The sequence below is a fragment of the Copadichromis virginalis genome, linkage group LG14, assembly GCF_057382275.1.
Source record: "Copadichromis virginalis isolate Kocher_CV1m ecotype Utaka linkage group LG14, C_Virginalis_male_GT1.1, whole genome shotgun sequence".
Lineage (NCBI taxonomy): Eukaryota > Metazoa > Chordata > Actinopteri > Cichliformes > Cichlidae > Copadichromis > Copadichromis virginalis.
In genome coordinates, this window is record NC_140631.1 from 6,516,861 (window position 1) to 6,537,490 (window position 20,630).

The window sequence follows — 20,630 nt, forward strand, 5'->3', positions numbered from 1 at the left end:
TTCCGCCCCTAATGAGCATTTGAGCAGCCAATCAGAATCATCTATGTCATGTGATCATGAGTACAGCAGCAGATTGTTCTAGTGAGAGTTTAGAAGCACCATGGATGATGAATTTGAAGGTAAATGCACCTTTCAATTGTTTGCCAACCGCCAATACGACTGTCAGAAAGAAAGAAAGAAAGAAGAAAGAGTTTGAAGGTACCAGCTCTCAGGTATGAAGCTAACTTTCAAAAGTTACATGAGTACAAACAGGTACCTTGTCGGGTTTTTTTCGTTTGCTTGTTTATGGTTGGGTTTTTTTTTTAACCCTGTCCTGTCTGGCTGTTTTTGTGGCACAAATATAACGGTGTAGAGAAAGAGTTGAGCGCGCACGGGCAGAAATGTTGAGAGCGCCAGCAACACGTTGTTAGCGAGCGCAAATGCAAAAACCAAGCGAGAGGGGCTGCTGTTGTGTGTGTGTGTTAGTGATGGGTCGTTCGCGAACGAAATGGCTCTTAGAGCCGTCTCTTTGACGTGAACGACGGGAGCCGGCTCCTTATCGCGAGCCGTCACGCGGGTTTTTTTCTCTTTCTCTCTCTCTCTCTCGCTCTCTCTCTCTCTCTCTCCCGCACGTTTTTTCCGCTTCACTCTGCACGTGGGCAGAGGGGGGGAGGGGCGGTAGTTACTCTCAGTAGCACAGGAACAGCCAGAGGGAGAGAGAGAGAAAGAGAGCCAGGGATAGAAACTGCGGTCAAGTGAGCCCTCACTTACGAAGTCGCAGTCAAGCTAGCCGCCCCGCCAGCCGCACCTAAAATGTTGTTGCACTACTCTTACGCATATTACGGTATAGGTGCCGACTGGCTTAGAAACGCAGTGTTTTCTGTCCTGACACTATTTTACTTCACAATCCACTCCCAGTTTTGGTTAATCTCCACTTTCACCCCTGTGATCCACAGCCCAAATTACTGTATGATTCAGAGAAAATTAACAATAAAATTTACCCAATTTACTCAACTATACTTTTAATGTCCTCATCTTTGAGCTCAGATTACAGGAAAACTGAAAGAGGTGACGCAGATATCTCACTGGATTCTGACTCTGGGTGACCCCCACTCTGCATGCTGTGATCCACAGCCAAAATTACTGTACAGTTTTTGAGAAAATTGATAGTAAAATCTTCCCATTTTGCTTTACTGTACTCTACATATTGACATCTTTGATCTCCGATTACAGGAAAACTGTAAGAGGTGACGCAGATATTTCACTGGATTATGAATCTAGGCTGTCTCCACTCTGCACCCTGTGATCCACAGCCAAAATTACTGTACGGTTTTTGAGAAAATTGATAGTAAACTTTGCACAATTTACTCTACTGTACTCTATATATTCTCATCTTTGAGCTTAGATTACAGGAAAACTGTAAGAGGTGACGCAGATATTTCACTGGATTATGAATCTAGGCTGTCTCCACTCTGCACCCTGTGATCCACAGCAAAAATTACTGTACAGTTTTTGAGAAAATTGATAGTAAAATCTTCCCATTTTGCTTTACTGTACTCTACATATTGACATCTTTGAGCTCAGATTACAGGAAAACTATAAGAGGTGACGCAGATATTTCACTGGATTCTGAATCTAGGCTGTCGCCACTCTTCACCCTGTCATCCACAGCCAAAATTACTGTACAGTTTTTGAGAAAATTCATGGTAAAATCTTCCCATTTTGCTTTACTGTACTCTACATATTGACATCTTTGAGCTCCGATTACAGGAAAACTATAAGAGGTGACGCAGATATTTCACTGGATTATGAATCTAGGCCATCTCCACTCTTCACCCTGTGATCCACAGCCAAAATTACTGTACGGATTTTGAGAAAATCGATAGTAAACTTTGCACAATTTACTCTACTGTACTCTATACATTCTCATCTTTGAGCTTAGATTACAGGAAAACTGTAAGAGGTGACGCAGATATCTCACTGGATTATGACTCTGGGTGACCCCCACTCTTCACCCTGTGATCCACAGCCAAAATTACTGTACGGTTTTTGAGAAAATTGATAGTAAACTTTGCACAATTTACTCTACTGTACTTTTAATATCCTCGTCTTTAACCTCAGATTACAGGAAAACTGTAAGAGGTGACGCAGATATTTCACTGGATTATGAATCTAGGCTGTCTCCACTCTGCACCCTGTGATCCACAGCAAAAATTACTGTATGGATTTTGAGAAAATTGATAGTAAAATCTTCCCATTTTGCTTCACTGTACTCTACATATTGACATCTTTGAGTTCCGATTACAGGAAAACTGTAAGAGGTGACGCAGATATTTCACTGGATTCTGACTCTAGGCTGTCTCCACTCTGCACCCTGTGATCCACAGCCAAAATTACTGTACAGTTTTTGAGAAAATTGATAGTAAAATCTTCCCATTTTGCTTTACTGTACTCTACATATTGACATCTTTGAGTTCCGATTACAGGAAAACTGTAAGAGGTGACGCAGATATTTCACTGGATTCTGACTCTAGGCTGTCGCCACTCTTCACCCTGTGATCCACAGCCAAAATTACTGTACGGTTTTTGAGAAAATTGATAGTAAACTTTGCACAATTTACTCTACTGTACTCTATATATTCTCATCTTTGAGCTCAGATTACAGGAAAACTATAAGAGGTGACACAGATATCTCACTGGATTATGACTCTGGGTGACCCCCACTCTGCACCCTGTGATCCACAGCCCAAATTACTGTACGGATTTTTAGAAAATTGATAGTAAACTTTGCACAATTTACTGTACTATACTCTATATATTCTTATCTTTGAGCTCAGATTACAGGAAAACTGTAAGAGGTGACGCAGATATTTCACTGGATTATGAATCTAGGCTGTCGCCACTCTGCACCCTGTGATCCACAGCCAAAATTACTGTACGGATTTTGAGAAAATTGATAGTAAACTTTGCACAATTTACTGTACTGTACTTTATATATTGACATCTTTGAGCTCAGATTACAGGAAAACTGTAAGAGGTGACGCAGATATTTCACTGGATTCTGACTCTAGGCTGTCTCCACTCTGCACCCTGTGATCCACAGCCAAAATTACTGTACGGATTTTGAGAAAATTGATAGTAAACTTTGCACAATTTACTGTACTGTACTTTATATATTGACATCTTTGAGCTCAGATTACAGGAAAACTGTAAGAGGTGACGCAGATATCTCACTGGATTATGACTCTAGGCTGTCGCCACTCTTCACCCTGTGATCCACAGAAAAAATTACTGTACGGTTTTTGAGAAAATTGATAGTAAACTTTCCACAATTTACTCTACTGTACTTTTAATATTCTCATCTTTGACCTCAGATTACAGGAAAACTATAAGAGGTGACGCAGATATCTCACTGGATTATGACTCTGGGTGACCCCCACTCTGCACCCTGTGATCCACAGCCAAAATTACTGTACGGATTTCTGATAAAATTAAATCCTATTCCATTACCAAACAAAATGAGTTCATTGAAGTATTTGCTTAACTACAAGAAATGTCTTTCCACACACAATTTAAATTTTTCAAAATGTCATTCACACACCACCTCAAGTATCAACTTCAGTTTTAGACATTATTTATTCAGTGCTTAATCACAACAATAGTCAACTTAAGGCACTTACATAATAAGTTAAACCTTACAATAATACATACAGAGAAAAACCCAACAATCATATGACCCCCTATGAGCAACAGTGGGAAGGAAAAACTCCCTTTTAACAGGAAGAAACCTCTGGCAGAACCAGGCTCAGGGAGGGGCGGCCATCTGCCTCAACCGGTCAGGGTGAGAAATTACATTTCTCAGATTACTGATTTCTCATATTACTACTACACAGTTTAGATACACTCAACAAAAATATAAACGCAACACCTTTGTTACTGCTCCCATTCCCCATGGGATGGACGTAGAGACCGAAAATTCATTCCAGATACACAATATAACCATCCCTCCCAAACAGTGGTCACAAATCAGTCCAAATGTGTGGTAGTGGGCACATCTGCCATATTGAGATAATCCATCCCACCTCACAGGTGTGCCACATCAGGATGCTGATCTGACATCATGAGTAGTGCACAGGTGTACCTCAGACTGCCCACAACAAAAGGCCACCCTGGAATGTGCAGTTTTTTGCGCTATTGGGGGTCTGGGGACCCAGAACCGGTCAGTATCTGGTGTGACCACCATTTGCCTCATGCAGTGCAACACATCGTCGCATGGAGTCTATCAGATTGTCAATTGTGGCCTGTGGAATGTTGGTCCACTCCACTTCAATGGTTGTGCGAGGTTGTTGGATATTCGTGGGAACTGGTACACGCTGTCGTATACGCCGGTCAAGCACATCCCGAACATGCTCAATGGGTGACATGTCCGGTGAGTATGCTGGCCATGCAAGAACTGGGACATTCTCAGCTGCCATCTGCCCTGAACAATGTGAACCATGATTCATCCGTGAAGCGCACACCTCTCCAACGTGCCAGACGCCATCGAATGTGAGCATTTGCCCACACAAGTCTGTTACGGCGACGAGCTGGAGTCAGGTCAAGACCCCGATGAGGACGACGGGCATGCAGTTGAGCTTCCCTGAGACGGTTTCTGACAGTTTGTGCAGAAATTGTTTGGTTGTGCAAACCAATTGTTCCAGCAGCTGTCTGGGTGGCTGGTCTCAGACGATCTTGGAGGTGAACCTGCTGGATGTGGAGGTCCTGGGCTGGTGTGGTTACACGAGGTCTGCGGTTGTGAGGCCGGTTGGATGTGCTGCCATATTCTCTGAAACGCCTGTGGAGACGGCTTATGGTTGAGAAATGAACATTCAATGCACGGGCGACAGATCTGGTTGACATTCCTGCTGTCAGCATGCCAATTGCACGCTCCCTCATTGCTTGTGGCATCTGTGGCATTTTGCTGTGAGACAAAACTGCACATTCCAGGGTGGCCTTTTGTTGTGGGCAGTCTGAGGTACACCTGTGCACTACTCATGATGTCAGATCAGCATCCTGATGTGGCACACCTGTGAGGTGGGATGGATTATCTCAATATGGCAGATGTGCCCACTACCACACATTTGGACTGATTTGTGACCACTGTTTGGGAGGGATGGTTATATTGTGTATCTGGAATGAATTTTCGGTCTCTACGTCCATCCCATGGGGAATGGGAGCAGTAACAAAGGTGTTGCGTTTATATTTTTGTTGAGTGTATCTAAACTGTGTAGTAGTAATATGAGAAATCAGTAATCTGAGAAATGTAATTTCTCACCCTGACCGGTTGAGGCAGATGGCCGCCCCTCCCTGAGCCTGGTTCTGCCAGAGGTTTCTTCCTGTTAAAAGGGAGTTTTTCCTTCCCACTGTTGCTCATAGGGGGTCATATGATTGTTGGGTTTTTCTCTGTATGTATTATTGTAAGGTTTAACTTATTATGTAAGTGCCTTAAGTTGACTATTGTTGTGATTAAGCACTGAATAAATAATGTCTAAAACTGAAGTTGATACTTGAGGTGGTGTGTGAATGACATTTTGAAAAATTTAAATTGTGTGTGGAAAGACATTTCTTGTAGTTAAGCAAATACTTCAATGAACTCATTTTGTTTGGTAATGGAATAGGATTTAATTTTATCAGAAATCCGTACAGTAATTTTGGCTGTGGATCACAGGGTGCAGAGTGGGGGTCACCCAGAGTCATAATCCAGTGAGATATCTGCGTCACCTCTTATAGTTTTCCTGTAATCTGAGCTCAAAGATGTCAATATATAAAGTACAGTACAGTAAATTGTGCAAAGTTTACTATCAATTTTCTCAAAAACCGTACAGTAATTTTGGCTGTGGATGACAGGGTGCAGAGTGGCGACAGCCTAGATTCATAATCCAGTGAAATATCTGCGTCACCTCTTACAGTTTTCCTGTAATCTGAGCTCAAAGATAAGAATATATAGAGTATAGTACAGTAAATTGTGCAAAGTTTACTATCAATTTTCTCAAAATCTGTACAGTAATTTTGGCTGTGGATCACAGGGTGAAGAGTGGCGACAGCCTAGAGTCAGAATCCAGTGAGATATCTGCGTCACCTCTTACAGTTTCCCTGTAATCTGAGCTTAAAGATGAGAATATATAGAGTACAGTAGAGTAAATTGTGCAAAGTTTACTATCAATTTTCTCAAAATCCATACAGTAATTTTGGCTGTGGATGACAGGGTGCAGAGTGGCGACAGCCTAGATTCATAATCCAGTGAAATATCTGCATCACGTCTTACAGTTTTTCTGTAATCTGAGCTTAAAGATGAGAATATATAGAGTACAGTAGAGTAAATTGTGCAAAGTTTACTATCAATTTTCTCAAAATCCGTACAGTAATTTTGGCTGTGGATCACAGGGTGCAGAGTGGGGGTCCCCCAGAGTCATAATCCAGTGAAATATCTGTGTCACCTCTTACAGTTTTCCTGTAATCAGAGCTCAAAGATGTCAATATGTGGAGTACAGTAAAGCATAATGGGAAGATTTTGCTATGAGTTTTCTCAAAATCCATACAGTAATTTTGGCTGTGGATCACAGGGTGCAGAGTGGGGGTCACCCAGAGTCATAATCCAGTGAAATATCTGCGTCACCTCTTATAGTTTTCCTGTAATCGGAGCTCAAAGATGTCAATATGTAGAGTACAGTAAAGCAAAATGGGAAGATTTTACCATGAATTTTCTCAAAAACTGTACAGTAATTTTTGCTGTGGATCACAGGGTGCAGAGTGGGGGTCACCCAGAGTCATAATCCAGTGAAATATCTGTGTCACCTCTTACAGTTTTCCTGTAATCTGAGCTCAAAGATAAGAATATATAGAGTATAGTACAGTAAATTGTGCAAAGTTTACTATCAATTTTCTAAAAATCCGTACAGTAATTTGGGCTGTGGATCACAGGGTGCAGAGTGGGGGTCACCCAGAGTCATAATCCAGTGAGATATCTGTGTCACCTCTTATAGTTTTCCTGTAATCTGAGCTCAAAGATGAGAATATATAGAGTACAGTAGAGTAAATTGTGCAAAGTTTACTATCAATTTTCTCAAAAACCGTACAGTAATTTTGGCTGTGGATCACAGGGTGAAGAGTGGCGACAGCCTAGAGTCAGAATCCAGTGAAATATCTGCGTCACCTCTTACAGTTTTCCTGTAATCGGAACTCAAAGATGTCAATATGTAGAGTACAGTAAAGCAAAATGGGAAGATTTTACCATGAATTTTCTCAAAAACTGTACAGTAATTTTTGCTGTGGATCACAGGGTGCAGAGTGGGGGTCACCCAGAGTCATAATCCAGTGAAATATCTGTGTCACCTCTTACAGTTTTCCTGTAATCTGAGCTCAAAGATAAGAATATATAGAGTATAGTACAGTAAATTGTGCAAAGTTTACTATCAATTTTCTAAAAATCCGTACAGTAATTTTGGCTGTGGATCACAGGGTGAAGAGTGGGGGTCACCCAGAGTCATAATCCAGTGAGATATCTGCGTCACCTCTTACAGTTTTCCTGTAATCTAAGCTCAAAGATGAGAATATATAGAGTACAGTAGAGTAAATTGTGCAAAGTTTACTATCAATTTTCTCAAAATCCGTACAGTAATTTTGGCTGTGGATCACAGGGTGAAGAGTGGAGATGGCCTAGATTCATAATCCAGTGAAATATCTGCGTCACCTCTTACAGTTTTCCTGTAATCAGAGCTCAAAGATGTCAATATGTGGAGTACAGTAAAGCATAATGGGAAGATTTTGCTATGAATTTTCTCAAAATCCATACAGTAATTTTTGCTGTGGATCACAGGGTGCAGAGTGGGGGTCCCCCAGAGTCAGAATCCAGTGAAATATCTGTGTCACCTCTTACAGTTTTCCTGTAATCAGAGCTCAAAGATGTCAATATGTGGAGTACAGTAAAGCATAATGGGAAGATTTTGCTATGAATTTTCTCAAAATCCATACAGTAATTTTTGCTGTGGATCACAGGGTGCAGAGTGGGGGTCCCCCAGAGTCAGAATCCAGTGAAATATCTGTGTCACCTCTTACAGTTTTCCTATAATCTGAGCTCAAAGATAAGAATATATAGAGTATAGTACAGTAAATTGTGCAAAGTTTACTATCAATTTTCTCAAAATCCGTACAGTAATTTTGGCTGTGGATCACAGGGTGAAGAGTGGCGACAGCCTAGAGTCAGAATCCAGTGAAATATCTGCGTCACCTCTTACAGTTTCCCTGTAATCTGAGTTTAAAGATGAGAATATATAGAGTACAGTAGAGTAAATTGTGCAAAGTTTACTATCAATTTTCTCAAAATCCGTACAGTAATTTTGGCTGTGGATGACAGGGTGCAGAGTGGCGACAGCCTAGATTCATAATCCAGTGAAATATCTGCATCACCTCTTACAGTTTTTCTGTAATCTGAGCTTAAAGATGAGAATATATAGAGTACAGTAGAGTAAATTGTGCAAAGTTTACTATCAATTTTCTCAAAATCCGTACAGTAATTTTGGCTGTGGATCACAGGGTGCAGAGTGGGGGTCCCCCAGAGTCATAATCCAGTGAAATATCTGTGTCACCTCTTACAGTTTTCCTGTAATCAGAGCTCAAAGATAAGAATATATAGAGTATAGTACAGTAAATTGTGCAAAGTTTACTATCAATTTTCTAAAAATCCGTACAGTAATTTGGGCTGTGGATCACAGGGTGAAGAGTGGCGACAGCCTAGAGTCATAATCCAGTGAAATATCTGCGTCACCTCTTACAGTTTTCCTGTAATCGGAACTCAAAGATGTCAATATGTAGAGTACAGTAAAGCAAAATGGGAAGATTTTACTATCAATTTTCTCAAAAACTGTACAGTAATTTTGGCTGTGGATCACAGGGTGCAGAGTGGAGACAGCCTAGATTCATAATCCAGTGAAATATCTGCGTCACCTCTTATGGTTTTCCTGTAATCTAAGCTCAAAGATGAGAATATATAGAGTATAGTACAGTAAATTGTGCAAAGTTTACTATCAATTTTCTAAAAATCCGTACAGTAATTTTGGCTGTGGATCACAGGGTGAAGAGTGGGGGTCACCCAGAGTCATAATCCAGTGAGATATCTGCGTCACCTCTTACAGTTTTCCTGTAATCAGAGCTCAAAGATGTCAATATGTGGAGTACAGTAAAGCATAATGGGAAGATTTTGCTATGAATTTTCTCAAAATCCATACAGTAATTTTTGCTGTGGATCACAGGGTGCAGAGTGGGGGTCCCCCAGAGTCAGAATCCAGTGAAATATCTGTGTCACCTCTTACAGTTTTCCTGTAATCAGAGCTCAAAGATGTCAATATGTGGAGTACAGTAAAGCATAATGGGAAGATTTTGCTATGAATTTTCTCAAAATCCATACAGTAATTTTGGCTGTGGATCACAGGGTGCAGAGTGGGGGTCACCCAGAGTCATAATCCAGTGAAATATCTGCGTCACCTCTTATAGTTTTCCTGTAATCTGAGCTCAAAGATGAGGACATTAAAAGTATAGTTGAGTAAATTGGGTAAATTTTATTGTTAATTTTCTCTGAATCATACAGTAATTTGGGCTGTGGATCACAGGGGGGAAAGTGGAGATACACTAAAAATGGGAGTGGATTGTGAAGTAAAATAGTGTCAGGACACAAAACACTGCGTTTCTAAGCCGGTCTTCACCCATACCGTAATATACGTAAGAGTAGTGCAACCACATTTTCGGTGCGGCTGGCGGGGCGGCTAGCTTGACTGCGACTTCGTAAGTGAGGGCTCACTTGACCGCAGTGGATAGAAAGGTATAGTAATCATCCACAACTATTTTCGGTTGCAGATGATAAAGGATTCAGAAAGTTTATTCATGCGGGCCCATATGACAGAGAATATACATGTTCTTTTTGTTTTCATATTATAATTTATATTTAATTGTGTTGTGGTTTGCAGTGTTTTGTGTTGTTTTCACTTTAAATTTGTAAAAGGAAAAAGCTGAAAATTTAAATAGTTAAAAGTTGAAATGTGAATAGTTGATTTTTGTATTATATGATTTATTTATTACATTTTATGTGGATTTTGCAGCAAAATTATCCACACCCACCGCCGCGCTATGAATTGTGGGATATATGGGACCACGAAGCGTGCACCGGACCACGCTTGATATTTGGGGAAATCGACGGCGCATTTGAAGTACGCTTCGAGTTGGGACAGTCGTCACGTGGCGGTGACGTAATCGCACTCAAAATGCGTACTTCAAGCGTGCGGTCTCTGAATTGGGACACAGCCCCAGTCTCCATTTCAACTTGTGTTGAAAGTGCGGACTTCAAATGATATTCTCTTAATTGTGTTAATAGGCCACGTAAAACCAGAGTTATGATTCGAAACAGTACAAACGGTGTTTTCTGAGGACAGCGCTACCAAACACTCTCCGTTGGCGACCAAAATTTTAAAAACAAAATTAAAAAAAAAAAAAAAAGGATGCATGTCTGCCATTACCTGCCAAAACCGGAAGTAACATAATATTTTGTGGGAAACGTAGTTTTTCCCCTCAGGGCCTTGATGAACCTATACTGGTGGTTTTAAGTTATGTCTGACATATGTCTGTGCAGTTTCTGGGATGCTTAGATCTCAAAATGCACTGTTGGAAATTATTTTATTTTCTATGTTTTGTTTTGTTACTTTTCTAAAAACAGATGGTGATCTTTTCTAAAAGCGATAGGACAGGTGTGGAGGAGAGTGAAGCAAGAGAATGGGTTCCTAAGGTGGGCAAGAAAAATCCAGCTAAGTTTCTGTAAATATGTTGTTTTCACACATCCATGGAAAATGAGCAAAATATATATTTTTCTGCTCTAATAACAGTCTGTGAGCTCATCTGAAGATGATGGGACAGATGACTGGAAACCCACACAGGATGAATCTGAAGGCTATTCAGAAGAGGAGGAAGAACAAGAACGTAAAAGGATTCCTAAGGTAGCCATGAAAAACAAAACTGGGTGTCCTATGCCACAAAGAGAGGTGAAATTCATCCTCAGTTTCACTGCTTCCACAATCAATCCATCAAAAATTAGCCAAACATATTGTTGTCTTCTCTTAAAACAGATGGTGGCAGCATCTGAAGAGGATGGGACACATGATAGCAGACCCACACAAGATGAATCTAAAGATGATTCAAAGGATGAAGCAGAACATTTGGGACAAATGATTCACAAAGTGGCCATGGAAAAGGTAAAATTTGTCCTCTGTTTCAATGCATTCAACAAAATATGTCTTTGTATTCTTCTACGTCAGATGGTCAGCTCATATGAAATATGAAAGGAGTAAAGGTATTGAAGGTACATGAGTTTAAATACCTGGAGTCAAGCATCCAAAGCAACAAGCAGTGCAAGGCCAGGCAGGGGATGGCAGGGCTCAAGATGCTAAGATTTTGTTTGGGAGTGACCAGAATGGAGAAGATTAGAAATGAGTGCATCAGAGAGACAGCTCATGTTGGGTGGTTTGGAGACAAAGTTAGAGAGGCAAAGCTGACATGATTTGGACATATGTAGAAGAGGCATAGTGAATATATTGTTCCATATGGAGCTGCCAGGCAGGAGGGAAAGAGCAAGCCCTTAGAAGAAGTTTGTGGATGTAGTGATGGAGGATATAGATAGGGTTGGTATGAACGAGGAGGCGGCTATGGATAGAATAAGATGGAGGCAGATGATCCACTGTAGTGACCTCTAAAGGGAGGAGCCAGAAGAAGAAGAAGAACTCAGCTTATTCGAAGAGGATGGAACATGATGGGAAACCTCCACCAGATAAATTCAAAGACAATTCAGAAAAGATGTGTTTGAGGAAGAGGTGAGTTAGCTGCAGTCCATTTTTAGTGAGGTCATGAGGAGGAGTAGAAAGCTGCAGTAAATCTAATGATCGTGCTGGTGTATGTATAATACCAGCAGTGAGTTCTGAGGACTTGGACGGTCCAAAAACTATTTGCTAACAAATCAGCACAGGCACTTATAGTGGTGCACTATTACAAAATGCTTTTACTCACAAATAGTGGGCTAAAGTTCATTCCTTCCCGTTTGATTTGTTTCTAAAACCATAAATACCAACATGAAACTGGTTTATAATTTTTTTCTTCTTCTTGCATTTCTGTGTGTTATATGTACAGGACAGGGAAACGGCGATGAGCTCATTACGATTACAACACCAAATTCCAGTTGTTACATAACAAATCTGAACATTACATCTAGATGAGCTAAAGTAACCTTGTTTTTCTTTGTCGATCATCATTTTTCAGATGCAGCAGGCCTATGTAAGCCAAGACAAAGCAATGACTGTGAATAAGAGTTCAGAAAAAAGGGTGATTCACCAAACCAGATGCTTGAAGAGGCTCACTTTTCATCAGTCAACTCTCTTTGAAGACACGATACCAAGATCTGGTAACTGGAAACCAGCAGCTGTAGTAAAAATACACAAATTCAAAGAACTTTAAGGTGGAGTGGTATTTATTTATTTCTCATATGGTCTTAGATAACAACAAGAAAGACCAAAGTGGAATGTCATCTGCAGCAATAATAACCTCAGGTAAATATTAACATTATATTGCACAATATGAACAATGTTAAGTTAATCAGTAAGTAAATGATTATTTTCTTAAAATAAAGAACAACTGGAGGAGAAAGAGATACAAGAAGAGTCTCTGGAGAAGATGAAGAGTGAAGACAAAGAAGGGAAGAGAAAAGAAAAAGTACAGCAGGAGCCTCTGGAGAAGATGAGCGGCAAAAGGCAAAGGAAGGAAGAAAAGATACAGGCAGAGCCTCTGGAGAAGATGAGCGGCAAAAGGCAAAGGAAGGAAGAAAAGATACAGGCAGAGCCTCTGGAGAAGATGAGCGGCAAAAGGCAAAGGAAGGAAGAAAAGATACAGGCAGAGCCTCTGGAGAAGATGAAGAGTGAAGCCAAAGTAGGAAAGAGAAAAGAAAAAGTACAGCAGGAGCCTCTGGAGAAGATGAGTGAAGGGGGAAAGGACTCTGAAAATAAGGTGCAATTTATTCCATTGCTCCCAGTAAGCCCAAGAAATGCCTTATTTGAGGGCTTTTGCATTGTATTTGTTTTTGAAGATCCCACTTTTTTTATTACATAAAAGAGTTGTTAATAAAAAGTGATCATCTAATACTGTGTCCAATGAGTTACTGTCACGTTTATTTTCTGGAATCACTGGTGCTCTCAGACTTGACATTATATAATTCCACCATATGTGAGATCAGTCAAATTAAGAAAGGAGACATGCTTCTTGAAGAAGTAAAAGTCAAAGCTTAAGATATAATGTCAGTATGTAAATGTTGAAGTTTTGGGGTATGTTGTACTATACAGTCAAACCATTTGATGCCATTTGGTCCTATATCTACACAAGTTTCAGTTGTAAAATCATAAGGCTAATAAGTTCACATAAACTTCATAACTTAATCAGAATGTACATAGAGGTCCTACCACTGGGGGAAAGACCAAGCACCACAATCTACCACATTTTCTGAACCACTTGCTCTCATCCACATAGGGAGCCGCATTGAACTTGTTAATCTAATAAAAGAAAAAGTGACCTCAATTTTGCAGCGGTTTGTTCTCCCCCCTGCCTGACTTTAAATGGTAAATGGCCTGCATTTGTATAGCGCTTTTCTAGTCCTTAAGGACCCCAAAGTGCTTTACACTACATTCAGTCATTCACACACTGGCGATAGCAAGCTACATTGTAGCCACAGCTGCCCTGGGGCGCACTGACAGAAGCGAGGCTGCCGGCCACAGGCGCTACCGGGCCCTCTGACCACCACCAGTAGGCAAACATGGGGTTAGTATCTTGCCTAAGGATATTTGGCATGCAGCCAGGAGGAAGCCTGGGATCGAACCACCGACCTTCTGATTAGTGGCTGACCTGCTCTGCCACCTGAGCTACAGCCACCCCAGAAACTTACTTTGCTTATAGAGTGGTGGTGGTCAGAGGGCCCGGTGGCGCCTGTGTCCGGCAGCCTCGCCTCTGTCAGTGCGCCCCAGGGCAGCTGTGGCTACAATGTAGCTTCCTATCGCCAGTGTGTGAATGGGTGAATGACTGGGGTCCTATGGACTAGAAAAGCGCTATACAAATGCAGGCCATTTACCATTTATAGAGCGCTATTTTGAAACACAGCCTGGGGTGATAATGCACTCATAGCCTGACTCGAGCACAACAGGCAAATTGTTCAGAAGAAAATGGGCAAAATGTTGAAACTGGGAGTGATAGAAGAGTAACACATTGTGTAGTGTTTCCTCATAATTCTTGTAGGGAACAAAGATGCGTCTATATAATCTATAATTGTTAATCAGTTCTTGATAATCCCCTTTCCGAAACACAGACTAATCAGTGATTACTACCACCTGGACTATTGAGTCTTGTACTAAATTAATCTGGATTAAGTTAAAACCACTAGTGCTAGGGTGACTTAACCAAAGTGAGATTGCCTGTAAAACATGGGGTGGAATCAAATTAGCTATACCAATGGCTGCAGAAAAGTGACAGTGGTCAAACAACATCATTGAGCATGACAAAACACTTTTGAAGACAGCAGTCTCCAGATACCTCATCATTGAAGACAAACGACACACATCTATTGTGGAGAAAATTCGGTTCAAATCAATTTTATTTATATAGCGGCAAATCACCACAACATTCGCCTCAAGGCACTTTATATTGTAAGGTAGACCCTACAATAATACATACAGATGTAAACCCAACAATCATATGACCCCCTATGAGCAAGCACTGTGGCGAAAGTGGGAAGGAAAAACTCTTTTGACAGGAAGAAACCTCTGGCTGAACCAGGCTCAGGGAGGGGCGGGGCCATCTTCTGCGACCGGTTGGGCTGAGAGAAGGAAGACAGGATAAAGACAGAAGAGAGAAAGAGATTAATAACAGATATGATTCAATGCAGAGAGGTCTATTAATACATAGTGAGTGAGAAAGGTGACTGAAGAAGAAATGCTCAATGCCTCATTGGAATCCCTCAGCAGCCTACACCTACAGCAGCATGACTAAGGGAGGATTCAGGGTCACCTGATCCAGCCTTAACTATATGCTTTAGCAAAAAGGAAAGTTTTGAGCCTAAACTTTAAAGTAGAGATAGTGTCTGTCTCCAAAATCCAAACTGGTTCCACAGAAGAGGGGCCTGAAAAGTGATGGCTCTTCCATTCTACTTGTAAAATACTCTAGGAGCAACAAGTAAGCCTGCAGTGCGAGAGCAAAGTGCTCTAATAGGGTGATATGGTACTACAAGGTCATTAAGATAAGATGTGGGGATGATTATTTAAGACCTTGTATGTGAGGAGCAGGATTTTGAATTCAATTCTGGATTTAACAGGGAGTCGATGAAGAGAAGTCAGTACTGGAGAAATCTGCTCTCTCTTTCTAGTCCCCGTCAGTACTCTTGCTGCAGCATTTTGGATTAAATGAAGGCTTTTCAGGCAGTTTTTAGAACATCCTGATAATAATGAATTACAGTAGACCAGCCTAGATGTAATGAATTCATGAACTAGGTGCAAGATTTGCATGACAAATTGAGGTATTCAGTACAGTTTCTATTACAACATTTTATTGAGATTGATGCCATATATAGGTTGTTCCCCCAAGGATCGATATAGTCTGTGTAGTTGGAATTACTGGGTGGTCCCATCATGCTGTGTCCACATCAGTCAAATATCTGTTGCAGTCAGCTGGACCACAATTAAATAATTCTGAGCAGCACTTGGCAGACTGCAGCAGCCTGCATGTGTGTGTTCCATGAAAATCAAAAGTAACAAAAACCCTGCCATTCCTCAAGCCTGAATCATTTCAGTCACATTTTCTCCTGGAGATGTCTAAAGACAGGCTGTCTTTTGTTGCCATAGAGACCTGAATCCCCCCCGAACACAGTGTAGAGATCTGGCAGGTTTTTGACCATAATTGCGGGTTGTCACCCTCTGGCAGTAATAGGGGGAATATGTAGCACACAAGCACAAACTCCTTGTCTTGGTACAGAGCTCTCACTGCGGGACCATCAACATCCAGCCATATCCAAACTCCTCCAGGGCACTTTTGGCCACATTTCCAGGTCTGACCACATCAGGAAGGTGGCACGAAAAGTCATGCTGGCATCTGGGGTCATGTCCAGTTATTCCATAATGAATGAAAACTGGCTGATTGTTTCATGGGTCATGGTTCAGTCTGACACAGAAAGGTCCTTGGAGCCCATGTACCAGGGAATGGCCAAGAGGTACAGTGATGCAGGAGTGGAAAAGGCCGGCTACCACTGGGTGGACAGGTAAAAACCGTAATCATCGTTGTCATTCAAACTGCTAATCTGTCTGGAAAAACTGAGTTTTTCTTTTTCAGATCAATTTGATGCACACACATAATATTCCATATACTTACATGTATTTGTATTTCTTACATTTAGGGATTGCTGTGCTCCATTTAAGATCCCAGACTGCATCCCTGTCGAAAATCTATCGTGGGATGCCTGAAAAACCACTCCTGCTGTTGTTGCTGCGGCCACATCTGGACCAGTGGCAAACAGCTGTGCCTCTCGAACCCACTACAACAAGAACATTATTGTAAAACTGGACCTGTTCCACTGCCTGAGGCGATTTTTGCGGGAGTGTACCTCTGAGCATCTTCCTCTGTTCAGCACTTTCTGCCAGCTTCTCTCTGCGGCATTCTCAGTGGTTGATCAGGCAGACCTGAAGAGGCTCCAGGATGCTTATAAGTTCTGTGGCATCCATCCTGCTAATCCCACAAAGCAACACATAAGGGAGCACTGCAGGATCCAAATACCACAACCCACTGAGCTGCTGAACAGAGTGGAAAAGGTCCTGAACCATTTTCACCTGGCCACAGACCCCAACAACGTCCCACTCTTCAAGCCATCCATGCTGAAGACGTGACGCAGTGCACATTCTGCGTGGCTGCCTAAGTGACCCTGAACTCTCAGAGGGTGTAATGTTTAGGTACGGTGGGACTCTTCAGCTTAACCATGTCCCTGGTGAAGGTGCCAAGGTCCCCATCTGGATTCCTGTCCGAGGCACTTCACAGCAGGAGGGTTATCATTTCCGTCTTTAACCCGCCTCCTCCTGCCCTGTCTACACCACTGACACAAGTCTCAATAGAGAAGATTGTGGAGGGCATCTTAGAAAGGCAACAGCAGCAGCAGCCACAGCAGCCACTTGGCAGCTTATTTCTAAATCACTTAATGTAATGATAACAAGCCATCCGTTCTCTAGTGGGGTCTCACAGCTTTTATCTTCATAATCTTTCTGGTTGATTTGTAATATTAGAAACATGACTGCTGTCTTTTATCTGTGTGACTGTACAGCCTGTTTCAGACATGACAACCAGACAGTGTCTGAAGTTATCTTTAATACATGCAACGCAGCTGGAGATAGTCCAGACACTTTCTCACTTCTGATGATAATATTTTTGGTTTAGGTGTTGTTGCTTTCTGGCTTGAAGCTTATCTACAAAAGCAGTTCAATAAGGAGAGATCATGTGGAAAAACTGAGCATGATTTATTGAGGTACAGAAATAAATGTAACTGTTAGGCAGTTAAACTCCAATGACCCATCATAGCAGAAGAAATCTCAGCAGTGACAGGATTTTGCACAAGCCACACCCCAGAGTCAAAATGCTGGTAGTGATGAAGATGGAGGCTGGGACAGGGTTCTGAGTGACCACGGTGAGGAGGAGAAAGGAGAGGAGGCGGGCTGCATAGCTGAGGATCTGAAACGCAGAATGGCAGAAGCAGAAGAGCAACAGATTTAAAGCATGCAGAGTGGAGGCTGGCATGCTCGGTGAAGGCAGGCAAGAGCATAACTGGAATAAAGTAATGATGTCAGTGCTGAGTTTGTGCTGGAAAATGAATAGATATAAACTGGCAGCCACCGGGAAGCAGACAAATGACTTATTACACATCTTCCTTATTGAAATTATGCATAAGCTTCATTTTCTATGCCAACAGAATGTATCTGAATTATAGTTTAAACTTTAATCTTTGTATTAAAAGTTGGATGTCTGGTTTGTGATGATACAGTTTATTCTGAGTTATGTACTTATGTACTGCAGTTGTTGTGAAAGTTTTCCATTAAATAAAGCCAACAGAGCCTTGGGTATAAACACCTCCTACAGAACCAAAAGGCAGTACACAGCTGTTTTCACACCTTTGGTCTTCCCCCAGAGAAAAGTTCACACTCCCTTGCTTCCTCTTACAGTGGAGAAGACAAAAGATGAACTTTTCCCGTGTGAATGCCTGCTTCCAGCTTCCTGAGATACCTTCCGTTAGCAACATGAATGTGTGAGACATTGAGGCATGCTAAAAGCCCGTGGCACCAAAGCATTGTACAATAAAATAATGTGAATAATACATAAATATAAATAAAAGATATTCCTTAACACAGTATAGGTACATAATACTCCACAGGCCAAAACACTATGATATAAATAGAATGATAATCAAATAATATATGTATTTGTTTTTGAAGATTCCACTTTTTTATTACATAAAAGAGTTGTTAATAAAAAGTGATCATCTAATACTGTGTCCAATGAGTTACTGTCACGTTTATTTTCTGGAATCACTGGTGCTCTCAGACTTGACATTATATAATTCCACCATATGTGAGATCAGTCAAATTAAGAAAGGAGACATGCTTCTTGAAGAAGTAAAAGTCAAAGCCTAAGATATAATGTCAGTATGTAAATGTTGAAGTTTTGGGGTATGTTGTACTATACAGTCAAACCATTTGATGCCATTTGGTCCTATATCTACACAAGTTTCAGTTGTAAAATCATAAGGCTAATAAGTTCACATAAACTTCTTAACTTAATCAGAATGTACATAGAGGTCCTACCACTGGGGGAAAGACCAAGCACCACAATCTACCACATTTTCTGAACCACTTGCTCTCATCCACATAGGGAGCCGCATTGAACTTGTTAATCTAACAAAAGAAAAAGTGACCTCAATTTTGCAGCGGTTTGCAGATTTGTTCTCCCCCCTGCCTGACTTTAAATGGTAAATGGCCTGCATTTGTATAGCGCTTTTCTAGTCCTTAAGGACCCCAAAGTGCTTTACACTACATTCAGTCATTCACACACTGGCGATAGCAAGTTACATTGTAGCCACAGCTGCCCTGGGGCGCACTGACAGAGGCGAGGCTGCTGGCCACAGGCGCTACCGGGCCCTCTGACCACCACCAGTAGGCAAACATGGGGTTAGTATCTTGCCCAAGGATATTTGGCATGCAGCCAGGAGGCAGCCTGGGATCGAACCACCGAGCAGGATTAGTGGCTGACCTGCTCTCCACCTGAGCTACAGCCACCCCAGAAACTTACTTTGCTTATAGAGCGCTATTTTGAAACACAGCCTGGGGTGATAATGCACTCATAGCCTGACTCGAGCACAACAGGCAAATTGTTCAGAAGAAAATGGGCAAAATGTTGAAACTGGGAGTGATAGAAGAGTAACACATTGTGTAGTGTTTCCTCATAATTCTTGTAGGGAACAAAGATGCGTCTATACGGTGGGGCAAAAAAGTATTTAGTCAGCCACCGATTGTGCAAGTTCCCCCACTTAAAATGATGACAGAGGTCAGTAATTTGCACCAGAGGTACACTTCAACTGTGAGAGCCAGAATGTGAAAAAAAAAATCCATGAATTCACTTGGTAGGATTTGTAAAGAATTTATTCGTAAATTAGGGTGGAAAATAAGTATTTGGTCACCTCAAACATGGAAAATCTCTGGCTCTCACAGACCTGTAACGTCTTCTGTAAGACGCTTTTCTGTCCCCCACTCGTTACCTGTATGAATGGCACCTGTTTGAACTCATCATCTGTATAAAAGACACCTGTCCACAGCCTCAAACAGTCAGACTCCAAACTCCGCCATGGCCAAGACCAAAGAGCTTTCGAAGGACACCAGGAAAAGTATTGTAGACCTGCACCAGACTGTGAAGAGTGAATCTACAATAGGCAAGCAGCTTGGTGTGAAAAAATCAACTGTGGGAGCAATCATCAGAAAATGGAAGACATACAAGACCACTGATAATCTCCCACGATCTGGGGCTCCACGCAAGATCTCATCCCGTGGGGTCAAAATGATCATGAGAACGGTGAGCAAAGATCCCAGAACCACACGGGGGGACCTGGTGAATGACCTGCAGAGAGCTGGGACCAAAGTAACAAAGGTCACCATCAGTAACACACTACAACGGCAGGGAATCAAATCCCGCAGTGCCAGACATGTTCCGCTGCTGAAGCCAGTGCATGTCCAGACCCGTCTGAAGTTTGCCAGAGAGCACATGGATGATACAGCAGAGGATTGGGAGAATGTCATGTGGTCAGATGAAACCAAAGTAGAACTTTTTGGTATAAACTCAACTCGTCGTGTTTGGAGGACGAAGAATACTGAGTTGCATCCCAAGAACACCATACCTACTGTGAAGCATGGGGGTGGAAACATCATGCAATGGGGCTGTTTTTCTGCCAAGGGGACAGGACGACTGATCCGTGTTAAGGACAGAATGAATGGGGCCATGTATCGTGAGATTTTGAGCCAAAACCT

At 41.7% G+C, this 20,630-nt stretch overlaps 1 protein-coding gene and 1 pseudogene across 1 annotated transcript; both read left to right on the plus strand.

Moving 5' to 3' along the window:
- The first annotated feature begins 167 nt into the window (after positions 1 to 167).
- Positions 168 to 13,152, plus strand: LOC146693302 (uncharacterized). Its single transcript, XM_085429607.1, has 7 exons — positions 168 to 212; positions 10,721 to 10,789; positions 10,887 to 11,042; positions 11,127 to 11,252; positions 12,310 to 12,451; positions 12,543 to 12,596; positions 12,677 to 13,152. The coding sequence occupies exons 2-7, from the start codon at positions 10,721 to 10,723 to the stop codon at positions 13,150 to 13,152; spliced, it is 1,023 nt and encodes a 340-aa protein (XP_085285733.1). The 5' UTR covers positions 168 to 212.
- A 3,077-nt stretch (positions 13,153 to 16,229) lies between these two features.
- On the plus strand, positions 16,230 to 17,133 carry LOC146693303 (uncharacterized; annotated as a pseudogene).
- The last annotated feature ends 3,497 nt before the right edge of the window (positions 17,134 to 20,630 follow it).